This window comes from Coenobita brevimanus, chromosome 13 (assembly GCF_032717465.1).
Source record: "Coenobita brevimanus isolate Jiangsu-jjx chromosome 13, ASM3271746v2, whole genome shotgun sequence".
In the NCBI taxonomy this organism is placed as follows: Eukaryota; Metazoa; Arthropoda; class Malacostraca; order Decapoda; family Coenobitidae; genus Coenobita; species Coenobita brevimanus.
Genome location: NC_136966.1, coordinates 54,219,556 through 54,234,833, shown reverse-complemented (window position 1 = coordinate 54,234,833; position 15,278 = coordinate 54,219,556). Strand labels below are relative to the sequence as shown.

Genomic DNA, 15,278 nt, shown 5'->3' with positions numbered 1-15,278 from the left:
CCTTATGTTTACATGTGACAGTCGACTGAAATTGGGAGAGAAAAAAGAAGAGGTGACAAACGGTTATATTTCACTGCACATCACGCCAGCAAAGCCAACTGGTAATCCGGTAATTGGAACACATTCACTCTGATGGTCATGCGAAGAAATGAGGGTAAATGCGACAATACTCGTTTATTTAATTAGAGCAACAGTGTGTGTAATTCAAGCATCAGCAACAGACGCCTCAAAACAATAGCCTCATTAACTAAAGAGCGCCGGGGTAATGATGTCATTCGAGTCTTATCTCCGACCCAATTCTCCGGATAACGACTCGGCTCTAACGCGCCAAACGTCCCCCAACAAATAGTAGCAATTGCCTTCAGTGCAACAGCGGCACATTAGCACCAAACCAGGCACAGATTTGGTACAGATTTCCCTCATCTGAGTGACATCGTCTGGAATATGATGATTCTTAAAATTCCTTCAATTCTCTCATTACATATAGTCGTCCGGGATAAGTTCGAGTTAAGCAGATTTTTCTAATTCCTCACTGCTAGTATTACCTTCCGTTAAGTGATGAAAATATTGCGATATAACTAATTTACTCTAACGTGCTCATTTCCATACGGATACTAGGCACTGCCCTTGATGAAACACTGGAAAATCAGCACGAATGCATAGATTTAATACATTGATTTGCCTCAGGTACATGAACTCCTCTGGTAGGCTACAGGTTGGAGTAGACTACGAAACAGTTATCATACCTCTCAGTGATTATGATTTCTTTCGGATGAACAAAATCGTCCGGTGTTGGCAGAAATAGTCAGTACATTGCCTCAAAGATTTCTCTGAGCCAAATAAACTAGTCTAGACGAAGAAGAAGAAAAAAGTTCAATGACGTGCTTCCCAGCAAATACTCCGCTCTGGAATGGCGAGACGATCAGCTCACAGGTCTGATATAGATTTCCCGTAACTGAGTGAAATCGTCAGGTTGTGAAGTCGTTTGTAAATTTCCACACACTTTGGGGCAACTCTGAGTAAGAAGCATTTCTCAGTTCTCACCCTGTTAGTACTGCCCTCAGCTATGTGAAATCGTATGGCGTTCGCTGGGCTAAGCTGGTGCATCCATAACGAAAGAAATATTATCAACCCTCTAATGATCGGAACAACTTTGCAGAAGTGTTCCATTCCAATAACGCCAGACGATTTTATTCTACAAAAACTGAGTAAGAGATGCAGTGTTAATAACGGTACCAAACAGAATTCTCTTCGCGTCTGTAATATGGGTGTAACTCTACTATTCTGCTGCAGCTTACCTATGATGAGTATACTCGTATTTAACTGCGTCTAAGTATACGAGCCCGCAAGTGTTACTACTGCCATCACGACCCATAGACAGATTTGATTCAGATTTCCAGCCAGAAGGGACCCGTATATTTTTGCCACGTTTCTTTATGATGAAAAATAGTTTGGAGCTCGTTGGAATACGAAGCGTCTCTCTCTCTCTCTCTCTCTCTCTCTTTTTCTCTCCATTCAGATGCGTCCAGAGCTGAAATATTTGAGACGGATTCTAACTCCTTGAACCTAGTGACGTCTTTTTTTGCTTATCCTCCCAAATTCCAGACAATTCTATTCATTTTGGGTAAGACATATATTATTTGGGAAGTTAACGAAGGCTATATCTAATCCCTCTGGTTCGGAAAGTCTCTCTTCAACTAAATATAATCGTATGGAAGCTGCAAGATCAAAATATGTCTTCTAACTAAAGAGGCTGCTTTGATATCTTTGATATAACGCGCCAAACGTATCCCAACAAATTTAGCTCTTAGACTCCTATGACCCGCTCCCAACTGAATAAAAATAGCTTGGTGTTGGCTTGAATACTAAAGTTATCCTGATCATGAGGGTTAATGGTGACAGATTTAACTCTCGGGCTCCTATGACTCACTCGCAGCTGAATAATATCGTCTTGTGTCACCTGGAATACAATAGAAAAAAAATGCTTCGACCATGACAGAGTTGATTCATGTTTTCGTCGGCAACAGGAAATCGTCTGGTGGCGCAATCAAGTCTCTCGCTATGAATATTTTCCCTTGGCTGAATGAAATCGTCTAGCAATGACATGAATTAAGTGCAGAATCTGGTGGTAGTTGTAGCAAGTACCAGCATGGAGGAGTGTTAACTTGCACTGATAATATTTCCCCCAGCTCATAAAATAATCGTCTGGTTTAGTTGAAATCTGTAGCTTTGAATCCTCTGACTGCTACAGATTTCCCTCAGTTGAATGATGCTGTTTAGTAGATGGACTGTCATTTTGCGTTGCTTTAGCCTTTTTCACCTGACGGAACCGGGGCATTCCCACAGCTTGAGCATTACGTCATGGGTGGTAGGAATGAGTCTCCTTGGTTAATAGCAATATCGAAACTCCCAACAGTCTCAATACAACTGGCCATCAACTGAGCTGGAAAGAGTTAGGGATCTTTATATGGGAATGCACCATTGCTGTTAGGGTAGAAAGAAAATATGCCAACATTATAGACCTCTGTATGTTAAGAAGATGGATAATTTTAGTATTGGAGAGGAATGCTTTGACGCACCGTTATAACCAAGTGACTTCGTTGCCTGGTTATATATATATGTCCCACAACTACCCTATCCCCCGAAAGGAGGATGGTAAACTGTAGGAGAATGAAAACGTCAACTACAGTCCACTGGGTACATTTCAGCTGAACAAAGACACACACACACACACACACACACACACACACACACACACACACACACACACACACACACACACACACAAATTCGACTTGACTTGGATTCAGGGACTGGATCATGGAGAAACTGTTGTACTTTCACAATATACATTTATAGCAGCAGCAGCAACAACAACAACAAAAACAACAGTATTAGTAGTAGTAGTAGCAGCAGCAGTAGTAGTAGTAGTAGTAGTAGCAGTAGTAGTTGCTGTAGTAGTAGTAGTAGTAATAGTAGTAGTAGTAGTAGTAGTACTTGTTGCTGCTGCTGTTGCTGTTACTGTTATTATTAGTCCGGCAGCCAAATCAAGATTTTAGGGGATACCGTCACATGTTGTCAATACAGCAGTTTTGTTTTTGGTGTCATTTGAAAGTTAAGAATGTGCAGATTAAGAATTTACCGCGTGCCCTCTTGTTGCCCTTGAACATTCTGAGTAATTTAAGAGGACGTCCAAGATGGCCGCCAATTACGAAATGTGCTGAAGTGATGCTTGAAAAACCTAACAAAATGTACAGCAATGGTACAGTTTCCATTATTTCCATGAATAACTTGACAATGAAAATATTTTGCTTATAGAAATGCTTTGCTGATCAGCCATCTAAATCAAGTTAGTATCTGAAATGGTGAAATAATGGTTCCTGTACACTGGCTCATTGCATTTTTACATGCTTGCTTCTGCTGTATTCATTATTCTTATATATTTATCATACTTTTGTGATGCTGACACATGGTATTTTTTTCATGCATCTTGTATATTGACTGGTAATGACTGGTAGTGGCATTATTGAATAATGCTTTCATGGTCATGGTAATTTCTGCAAGAGGAATTGGAAAACGTACAAGCACTGTATGAATGTCACTGTCCAGTAACATCATATTTGATTATCAAAAATTGAATTTAACTTTCACGTAAAAAAAATTGTGCAGTGCATGGTGGTGGATATGGTGGAACAGTGGGATGCAGTTTGGTATGTGGTACAGGGTGAATGCTTAATATCGCAGGGAAGAAAATGACTGACTGCTTCTGTTGTTATTTACAAACTGCATTCGGAACTTCAGGTGTCTTTTACAGAGGCGTTTCTCATCACAAGATGTGTACCTGATATTTGATCGATATTATGACTACAGCACTGAAGCCACAGCCAGGTCGTCTAGGAAAATGGATGCAAGTAGAGTTCATAAACTGGGTCTGGATACAGCATTACCACCACAGAAGGTGGTTTTGGGTGTTACAGAGAACAAACTCCAACACATAGATTTCCTATGCTTGGAACTGAGCAATGACTCTGAATTCCACCAGAAGAGCCTTCAAAACCACAAATTGGTAAAAACAGGTTAAAAGACAACTCCCAGTAATGGTGGTTTAGAGGTACACAGGCATGACATGGATACTACCCTTGAAGAGCTGATGTTATCATCATACAACAACTTACTTCTCTTTCTTCAAGACTCTCCACAAAGAAATGCTGTAATCTCAGATGACACAGATGTTTTTCTCCTACTATTGTATTACTACTTGACAGAAAATATCACTACAAAGATATCAATGGAATCACACATCAAAGACACAGCTGTCATTGACATAAAGAAGACAGTTGACAAGCATGAAACAATTATAGAGAATGTGGTTGTGGCTCATGTGTTGTCTGGATGTGACACTGTGACTCCTAGTTATGACACTGGGAAAGGTGCTGCGATAAAGGCTTTGCATTCTGGGTTGTCGTTGTCACCTCCTGGCGATATTCATACATCAATATCAGATGTGGTGAAATAAGCTAAGAAATTCATGGTTGCAGGTTACAGAGTTCCACTCTGTGACAGCATGTCAGAGGCTCTTACTCTTTGGTCATCAAAGCTTGGCAAGTGAAGTACAACGACAGCAAATCTTAACTCTCTCCCACTTACAAATGAATCCTTTGCAGAGAATGTCAAGCGTGCCCACTACAATGCATGCATTTGGAAATCAATGAAGGACCCAGAGCCCCTAAGCATGGACGCTGAAAATTTTGGAGGGATAAAAAAATCATGCAAATAAGTCCTTAGGTCATGTAACAGTGCCTCCAAATGTCTCTCTGGCACCTGACAGCGTATTAAAGTTTGTACAGCGCAGCTGCAAAAGTGAAGATGCACCATGCCGGACACTCCGCTGTGGTTGCAGAGCAGCCAATTTGTCACGCATAATTTTCTGCTACTGCAAGGGACGTGAATGTTTTAACACACATGCTCAGTAATCAGGAAGACCAAAGTACATTCATGTCACTCTTTGCTTGACTCATGTAAAACTGTATACATAAGCATTACATTTCATGACATGTCCAAATTGGTTGCTTCTATGTTTCCGGAAACTGATCTTTGAGTCTTAGGGAATTACCTTTGCTGTGTAATTAATCTGACTTATTTGAATAATTCTAGGTAGGTTAAGATACTGTAGTGGTATTTTGGTTCCACTATGAGCTGGAAGGTAAAGGGCATCGTTTAGTATACTTTCTCACAACCTGAATGTTCATCATACTGAAACTATGTAATTTCATGTCATTTCACACGATAACTAGTTATTTTTTCACTATCTAGGCCTGATTAAGACATGTGATTAAGGTTTTGTACAGTTTCATGGATGTACAATGTAGTCATACACAGGTAGAATTTCACTGCTGTGTTGGTCGTAAGTTTGGTATTTTCATGGTGTTTCGGTATTTGTAAAGTGTTGATTAATGTTCATTTTAAGCTTTTTAGAAGCTTAATAAGTATTTTGTGGTGCATACCAATAAATTTTTCCTGTTTTGAAATATTAGAAACAAGACTTGGATTAAAACTTCATCGGAATTTAGCTCTGATATGATGGAATATTTTTTTCTTCAAATAGTCGTCATTTCTTCAATCATTTACGGGCTCATCTTAATTATCTGCATTATCAGGCAACATTTGGTTGTAAATGCTTCTCACAAGGTTTTGGTACACAATTACCACAAAAATATGCAAACTTACACAATTTATTATGTGTATTACTTCGTGACTGCAAATTATTTCTAATGCCACGGCCATCTTCAATTATGCAAAATGCTCAAGGGCGACAAGAGGGCACCCAACAGATTCTTGACCTACACATTCTTAGCTTTCAAACGACACCAAGATCAAAACTATACACAACAGCTGAAGGTTCAACCCAGTATCTGTTGGACTATATCGTTGTAACCCCAGGTTCATCTGAATGTGTACCCAATATACTGCAGGTTGAAGGTGCCCTTCTCTTGCAATCCATCATCCTCCACTTGAGGGACAGGAAGGGAGTTGAGGGACGTCTGTATAACCAAGCAACAGGGCAGCTCCGCTGTATCGGTGTCACCACATGAAGGCGTCCCACTCCAGCATCATAAATTCTTCCATTTGAAAAAGAAGTTTGAATCCTATGATTATCAATGTCTCCCCTTAGCAAAATAAAATCGTCTGGAAGTAGCTGGAAGATGATTTTCAACATTAAAAAATTCCCTCGATTGATCAGTATCGTTTGGTGCTGGCTGGAGAGATTTAATTTTCTGATATACTATTTTCATTAATTGATTGAAATCGTCGGTCTCTCTGAAATATGATACCTATAATTTATTTACTAGCTAGATGGAGATTTTCGTCCTTTTGCAGTTTATTTCCCGTCGCTGTAGAGCAGAATAAGACAATACTTTGGCTCTGTGTTCTTTCCATAGCACTTCTTTGTGGCTAGTACCATCTGCTTGTGTTAGAAAGTGGAATATAACGCATAATTCTTTACTCTAGGCAAAGACATTAATAGCAATAATTTTTTGCGTTTTTGGTGCCCTGGATACCTGTTCAGAGTAGTGAAATCGTCAGTCGTTGGTGAAAATTAAGTGACAAGTAGGTATATAGCATTCAGAGGGTAAACTCCCTGACCTTATGAAGAATTCCTGGCCTGAATGAAATAATCTGGAGTTTACTGAAATAAAGATACCTAAGTGCATGCATAGCCCTAAAAAAGAGAGAAAACAAATGTATGGTGCCACTGGGGCTCAACAGCTCCTCGGACACTAATGGATCTACTACACTGGAATCCCTGGCCCCAAAACACAAATATATTTATGATCAATTCCTTCTCGTAACAGATTATTTTTGACAGGTAGAAATACAGACACGAGAATATTCCACACCGTCTTCCACCTGTTCTTCCTGCAGAGAATAGGTATAATATACGATAATTTTCCTCTCGTAACTAAGATTTCTTTTTGTACGTGGGAGAGGAGACATGCCAAAACCCCTACACCCCCCTTTCTTTGTCTCCCATGCAGAAAGAAATCACACGACAGGTAAACAATCACACCTTTGCTCAAGAATTCCAGGACTATATAACATCCTTCACTGTGTTCCCCTCCCCCCTCTTTTCCTAGTGTATTATATATCATGAATAATATTTGCACTACCATAAGAAGGTGGCCCATGTATCACAGTGCTTCGTTCACATTTCAAAATACGACGTGCTTCAAGTGTTTTTTTTTTTTTCTTTGAGGGATGTTCAACACTGAAAAAGTAATCAAGAGAATTTTAATCCTCATATCAGTGAGGACTTCCCTTAGCTAAATAAATCCGCCTGGCGCTGGCTGGCGTAATAAGCAGCAATTATAGCCCTCTGACTGAAGATTTAACTCGGCCGAATGCAACCGCCTGCCGCTAGTGGCACTATTATTTCAGCGACAAATGACCCGTAATTAGTTTCCTGACTACCAAAAATTTCCCTTAATTGAACAAAGCCACCTAACCATGGCTGGGGGGGGGGGGTAGTGGGTTACATATTCGGACACGACAGTGTCCACTGATCGTGTGCCTGAACATCTGACCCGTCCTGTACCCTTGACCTTTCATCGATTGTTCTTAAAATCGAATTACTTCACTCTTACCTGACCCAAGTTCGGTTAAAATCGGATCAAGAGTGTGTAAGTTCATTTAACGCAATAACAATGACCTTTGACGTATCGTTCTAAAATCAGAATTATTTCAATCTAGGCAAACCATAAAACCTTCCACCATGTACGATCTAAATCGAATTAAGCCTATTTGAGTTAACGGGCCAAAACTTTGATCTTACCCTGTGACCTTTACTCCTGACCGAATGTTCTCAAAACTAAATAACTCCACCCTTCCTGTCCCTCAACTGTCCCACCAACTTTGCTCAAATCTAATCAAAATTGTCTGAAGTGATCCTGCCCTTCAACAATGACCTGTGACCTTTTCACCCCCAAATTAATCACATGTTGCTCCGAGTGTTTTTAATCATATTGCCAAATATATTGCATTTCCGACCAATAACTTTTTCAAGACCTTGCTAAGAGAAAGAGAGACAGACAAACCGAACTAAACACACTCAGTAACCCTCTCCACTTTCGCGCCGGAACTCAATAACAAAAAAAGAAAAAAATATCCCGTTTATATCAATATACCTGTCCCAAATAGGACAGCGTCGAAGAAAGGTGTGTCATATCGAGCAATGCCTCAGGGTACGAAAAAAAAAAAAAAAAAAAAAAAAAAAAAGGAAAAAGTTTGACACCCACGCGAGAGAGAGAGAGAGAGAAGGACAATTGAACCTTTGTGTGCGAGGTGAGGTGATTATGCAGGTGGGTGATGTTAATGAGGGAAGGTGAGTTAGAGGCTTTTATCTTTAGGACCACAATGGAACCTAATGAGAAACGTGATAATCAGGTTAGCATAATAAAAGGGATTCTGGAAATTGCTGCCAAATCTCTGCCTCTATCTGTTCGTTTTTCTTTGTTAACTCCATTTGCATTCCAGTGCTGGCGGCGATAGCATCTGGTGGGAGCCCGTGGGTGGTGTTAATTGCCTAAGTTAGTCGAAGGTGTCGATAACGGTATTATTGTCGCTTCAGCTCCATTCAGATCTCGTCTATTTTACTGTCTGCTGCACTTGTCTTTCATTACACACACCTTCCATAAAACAATCGCGCCTCTCCTTCCCCTCCCCCCACCAAAAAAAAGCATAGCGTTCCTAGGGGTTTGATGGATGGGGAACGAGCTAATTCCTCCGAGGCAGATGTATCTATTAATCTGGTACCTCAGGACGCAAAATGTCAAGCGTAATAATTGCACGTACATCACGGAACACACATACAACACTACGCTTCGTTAGAGCCTCAGAATGCTACGTGCGGCCAGTGAGGCAATGTATTTTTTCAAGGGAAGAACTGTGCCTCATCTTCTCTATTAAGTGGCTGCGAGTAACACCTTCGATGCAAGTTAGAGTTAAAATGAAGACCAATCGAGTCCACAAATTTGCCTCGGTACCTACCCATCTGTTTACTTGTTTTCCTATCCTATTTACTATTCTTCATCGTCCCTTTCTACTGCCAGGCTGTAGATAGTGACTGCCACATACCCCAGTTTGCATGACTACGTTCTCAGGCAACTCTGTCCCAGCACAACGACAAACCTTCCTTCTACAACGCTCCGCTGTCCCTCTCACACGTTGTTTTTGCACCTGGGGCTTGGTTTCCTGCTGACTCTGAGAATACACACCTCTCTAGACCTTATCCTACTGCACCCCGCTCCACGTCATCATCTTCCTCAGCGATTCACTTTCCACAGTATACCTCATCAGTAAAACAAAACGATATTACCATTCAATACTGAACCATGAAGAAATTAAGCTGGGTTATGGCTGCGATAACACACTGAAAGGTGTGTGTGTGTGTGTGTGTGTGTGTGTGTGTGTGTGTGTGTGTGTGTGTGTGTGTGTGTGTGTGTGTGTGTGTGTGTGTGTGTGTGTGTGTGTGTGTGTGTGTGTGTGTGTGTAATAATAATAATAATAATAATAATAATAATAATAATAATAATAATGGTGCCAAGCATTGCAACCTCGCCCGACAGCAGTTATTTCAACCGTTTTCAAGTTATATTCCACTGAAAATCCGTGAGCTTGCGTTTGACCTTTCAAGGTCACTCAAGGTCCAAGGTCATGGTGGCAAATGAAAGCCCATATGAGATCTCCTATATCTTGATAATAGTAAATATCTCTTATCTTTAAAGTTTCGAGTTACAGCCCCCTAAATATCCATGACCTTGAGTCTGACCTTTCAAGGACATTTAAGATCAAAGGTCATGGTACCAATTAAAAACCCATATAGGACTTTGTGTATGTTGATAATATTAAATATCTATCCTACCCAGTTTCGAGATGTAGCCACCTAAATAACCGTGACCCTGAATTTGACCTTTCAGGGTTACTTAAGGTCAAAGGTCATGGCATCAATTAAAAGCCCATATGGGATGTCCTATTTGTTGATAATAGTAAATATCTATCTGCAACCAGTTTCGAGTTCTAGCCCCTTGAGTACTTGTGACCTTGAGTCTGACCTTTCAAGGTCACTCAATGTCAATAGTCTTGGTGCCAGATGAAAACCCATATGGGAGTTGTTGTATGGTGAAAACAGTAAAAACCTCTAACTTCAAACGGTTTCAAGTTATAGCCATCAGAAAATCCGTGACCGTGATTTTGACCTTTCAGGTTGACTCTGTTACCTCCAAAATTTAATCACTTCTTTTTGGGACCAGTGCCCACATATCCCGAAAGTTTCATGTAATTTCATTCAGTCGTTTTTCCGTGATGCTGCTAACAAACACAGAAACAAAGAAACTCGACCGAAAACAATACCTCGCCGGACTCCGCTCCGGGCGAGGCACTACTACTACTACTACTAATAATAATAATAATAGTAATAATAATAATTTTCGGTTAGTTTACTCATCGCAGCAAGTGGCTGAAACTACACATGTCCTTAATCTAGTATCCTAACCTAAGAGGGTCAACAAGCTAACCCTGGCTGTCATGAGGAGCGCCGACACACTACCAAGTCTCACCGAGGCTGGCGTAGGTTACAAGGGAGCAGACCACTTAATCTTTACCTCGCTGGGCTTCGAACCCTTGCGGGTCTTCCACCACGGTGCACATTGAGCCACACTTAACAGATGAGAGCTCACCTCACTGGAGCAAGTTGTGTGACCTGAGCGGGGCTTGAATTTGGGTCACCTGAATTGGGAGTCAAGTGCTCTACCAAAAGCGCCAAAAGTAATTGTGTGTGTGTGTGTGTGTGTGTGTGTGTGTGTGTGTGTGTGTGTGTGTGTGTGTGTGTGTGTGTGTGTGTGTGTGTGTGTGTGTGTGTGTGTGTGTGTGTGTGTGTGTGTGTGTGTGTGTGTGTGTGTGTGTGTGTGTGTGTGTGTGTGTGTGGTCATACAATACAAACGAGCAAACACTCCCAACATCCAGAGAGAGAGAGAGAGAGAGAGAGAGAGAGAGAGAGAGAGAATCCTTAAACTCAGGACATACCTAAGTACATACACAAGAACGAAATGAACATGCCTAAGCGCACACACATACATACATAGCCGCACACGGAGTATTCCTACATATAAATGCAAAGAAAAACACATATAAAAACGCAACATGCAAACATCCATAATAATCATACGCAAAACACACAGACATACACATATCCATTAAACACACACTTACATCAACACATACAAGCATGCCTTCAGAACAGAGGGAAAAACACACACACACACATAATCACAGGTCCATATACATTCATATATAAGTAGAAAAAGACTATACACATACATGAAGAAACAGACTCACAAGCACATACACATACCCACACAAACACAAACGTAAACGAAACAAGCAAAGACGCACAAACTTACGACACATAAATATAAATACATGAATACATTCTCCCTCTCTCTCTCTCTCTCTCTCTCTCAAACTAAATCACTCCTTGCCCAGCTCATTAATAACCCTGTCAGTCCAATGATGTCATATTTTTATTTATTCTTGCAATTTCCAAATGACTTCACTCAAATTTGGGACGGCCTTTTCATATAAAGAAAGGTTTAAGGGCCATACCTAGACTGAAAAATGTCCCCTAATGTCAATTTACTTGTCGAAAAGCAGCACGTAGTTGGCATGTTGTGTGAGATGCTAGTGTTTGGTTGTATTGCAGGTGAGTGGGTGAGTAAGAGACCCAAGCCTCACCATACCTGTGCTGGTTATATGGGAATTAAGGACAATACACTTAAAATATGGTGTTCTGGTATGGTGGTGGTATGTGGTGTAGGTGGGATGTTAGTGTCTGCCTGTGTTCGGAGTCATCAAACTGTTCCCTGCCTATGCCTGAATCTAACCTCGCGTCCTTTCGAAAAGCAGGTCACTTCTCTAACCACCTGACCACCATTCAGTTTTTGCAGGCGTTTTTGCAGGTGTACTTCCGCCCGTATTCCAGGTGGCGTAGGAGGATTCGTGGCACCTCTCCCTTAGCGATTTACTTACCATATTACACCCTCATCGTCTCTTTTATGTAATTTATAAGATTTTTATGTCGGTAAAGTTTGCATCAGGGGCATACGAGAGGATAATGAGGTTAATGGATTACATCGAAGAGCAAGAGGTGTTACGAAATACTGAAAGCCACTTAGAGTAAGATCCAATTCTTTCACTTCAACCTGATCCAGATTCTCGTTGTCTTGTGGTTTATTTCGCGGAATTCAGTGGCAAAATAAGATAAAGCCTCAACTCTACATCCTTCCCATTGCAGTTCTTCATGGCTGGGGTAATAATCTGGTGTTAATATGTTGTTCACCGTGCCCTAGGGTGGGAAAGGAGGTTAGGATGATGATGATGATACAACTTAGCATCCAAGACAGAGATATGGCAATTTTTAGGTCAAGTAAACGTGAAAAGAGTACATGCAAATAAGTCCTTTCGTGTTCATTCATCCAACTTCAGATCAATTAGCATCCATTCAGATTAACTTAGATCCACTCTCTTCGTTCACATTTACTCGGCAGAGGTTTTCGTCCTTTTGCAGCCTATAATGCGTAGCTCAGTGACAATACTATGGTTCCACATAACTTCCACGGCACTTCTTCGTGACTGCCATCATATTCCATTTTTAATTTATTGTCAAAGTACAGCATTCAAGATGTAAGGATGGCAATTTTACGCCTAGTTACAGGGAACAGAGCACATATTATTTTGGCAACGTCCACATCCAAGCATATTGTTTTTTCTCCTTTTTTTTATTTATTTATATTTTTTTTTTGGGTCAGATCAGGATATTTCAGATTTTTTCACCTCTTTCTAGGGTCCATCAGATCCAATTAAACCTTCCCATACCGATGACATATTTTATTTTACATTTCTTTATTCTAATCAGTCCACCACCAGACAATTTCGCTAGTTAGGATCTCTTGTAGCGATGGGGTCAGCGAAGCCTGTATTCTACCCTTTCGGTTAGAAAAAAAATTCTGCAAATGAGAACAGAATCGTCTGTAGACTGCGAGAAGAAACTAAAAATGTGTCACCGGACTGAAGGGGGTCAAGTTAACGGCAACAGATTTGAGCTTCAACACCCTTAAGCTCCTTTGATTCACTCATTTGAACAGAATCGCTCGGTATTACCTAGAATTTAATATTACTGCTGTCCCGGCCACGGTAAGGGTAATGGCAACAGTATTAACCCTTTCAGTCTCCTACTCTGACTCTCACCTGAAAAAAAAGACGTTCTGCTTACCTGGAATAAAACACTACAGTTGTCCGGAATATGAAAGGAAAATGTTGAGATAGGTACTGTTAGTTGGCCGGGAAAATTTAATGCAAAAATTTTATAGATCAAGGGTTCCCAATTGGGAGGGGATTCCCCCCGGATGAAAATTTAGAGGTTTACTTTGTCTAGAAACCAAGGGGACTCATACCCGCCACACAACTAAGGTTCATCGAATTTCATGCAACCACGAAGTTGTGAAAGTGGCCCAGTTTTGTTAGGTAAAAACAATCCCACTACACTCGGTAATGGATAACGGCAGAAGGAGTACACCCTGTGAGATCAGGCGCTGTGTGTGGGTCGCTTCTGTTGGTGAGAAGGTTAAAATCATAGACTTTTCTTCAAAATTTTATACACAAGAGGAAGACAGAAAATGGGTGAAGTGGGAACACAGGAGTGGGCAGGACGGGCTGATATGGTGCTTGATGGTGGGACAGGGTTGTAGTAGTACACCCTGTGAAGACGGGATTTGAGGCTTGGGAAATACTGGTGTAGCGAAGGCTTAACCCCTTGTGTCTGATGATGTATAATTATAGCTATTTTTTTCCTAACTACAATGATCCATTCAGCTCAAGGGATAGAGAAATGCACAGGTTAATGAAGGCCATATCTACGCCACCGACTCGAATAATCTCTATTATACTCTGTGAATTTGTCAGTGGCAGCAAGAATAAAATTAACAGCACTTCACACGATGGAAGATGTTAAGTCCGAGCCATCCTGTAAAAAAAAAAAAAAAAAAAAAAAAAAAAAAAACTACAGTATACAGCGTCAGAAAAAGCATACACGCACAGCTCACACATAATATATCAGACTGTTTACGACGCAGATTAAAACTCACGCTTTTATGAATCGCTTTTACTTTAATAAAACTAACTACCAGAATATCAGAGTTGTCCCGACCATGAAACAGATATCAGTATAGGTATTGACACTCTCAGGCTGCCACGGCTCACTTTCAGCTAATTAAAATCTATCTGTCTATCTATAACCAGACGCCTCACTCCGGGAAGGGGTGCCCACAAACCTATCACCTCCATGTCATTGTCCTCCGCTATCGGGCTGCTCTCTCACCAACTCACATCTTCCCCACAAATCGTCCGGCGTTAAATGGAAATACTAGATTTGTTCCGACCATGAGAGGGTTAATTGTGACGGTATTAACACTTTCAGGTCCATACGTTCACTCAGCTGAATAAAGAACTAAGATGTTGGCGGGAATGAAGTTTGAAAGCCGTCCCAACCATGGCAGTGTCTCAATGAACCACATATTCATTCCTCCAGCCAACTCAGTCCTTCAAAGCACTCCTTCCCCTACCCCTCCACCTCCTCCTCACTCGCACCATAAAGTGGGATAATGGCGACAATATTAACACTCTCAGTCTCCTACCACTCACTCCAAGCTGAATAAAATCGTCTGCCATTAGCTGGGACAAAATGCTAGAGTTGTTCCGACTATGAGAGGTAATGGGTCTTAGGGTATTATGATTCACATTTAGCTGAATAAAACAGTATAGCACTTAGTGGAAGATGAGAGTCGAGTTAATGATATAAGTACCAACACTCACGAAGTTGTATTAACCTTATGAATCACCCTCAGGATAATGATATCGTCTGGCGTTAGTTGGAAAAATATATTAGAGTTGTTTCAAGCATATAACAGTAACTCCCTCAATTCAAGTATGCACTCTGTTTTGTATTTCGTTCCTGCTTACGATAGGCGATTTTCTTTGACGCAGGATAGACCTACGACAATGGAAGACAGGAGTTAACGAAAGCAATATCTGATCCCTTCAGAACCTTGATGAAATGGTGTGAAGATGACAAGATTTGTCATCAAATGGGAGAGGTTACAATAGCCCTCCTTTATCACTCACAAGAATTCGTTCGCCAAACCCTACCTTCATACATTATTCCTTCCTTC

At 40.8% G+C, this 15,278-nt stretch overlaps 1 protein-coding gene across 1 annotated transcript in view; it reads left to right on the top strand.

The window, feature by feature from the left end:
- The window catches only part of LOC145415838 (putative glutamate receptor), a 79,583-nt gene extending 74,806 nt beyond the window's left edge, over positions 1–4,777 (top strand). Inside the window, exons 12-14 of the mRNA XM_080285020.1 lie at positions 3,815–4,076; positions 4,266–4,430; positions 4,665–4,777. Coding sequence (XP_080141146.1) covers positions 3,815–4,076; positions 4,266–4,430; positions 4,665–4,777 — 540 coding nt within the window. The remainder of the gene's footprint in view (positions 1–3,814; positions 4,077–4,265; positions 4,431–4,664) is intronic.
- Positions 4,778–15,278: the final 10,501 nt, after the last annotated feature.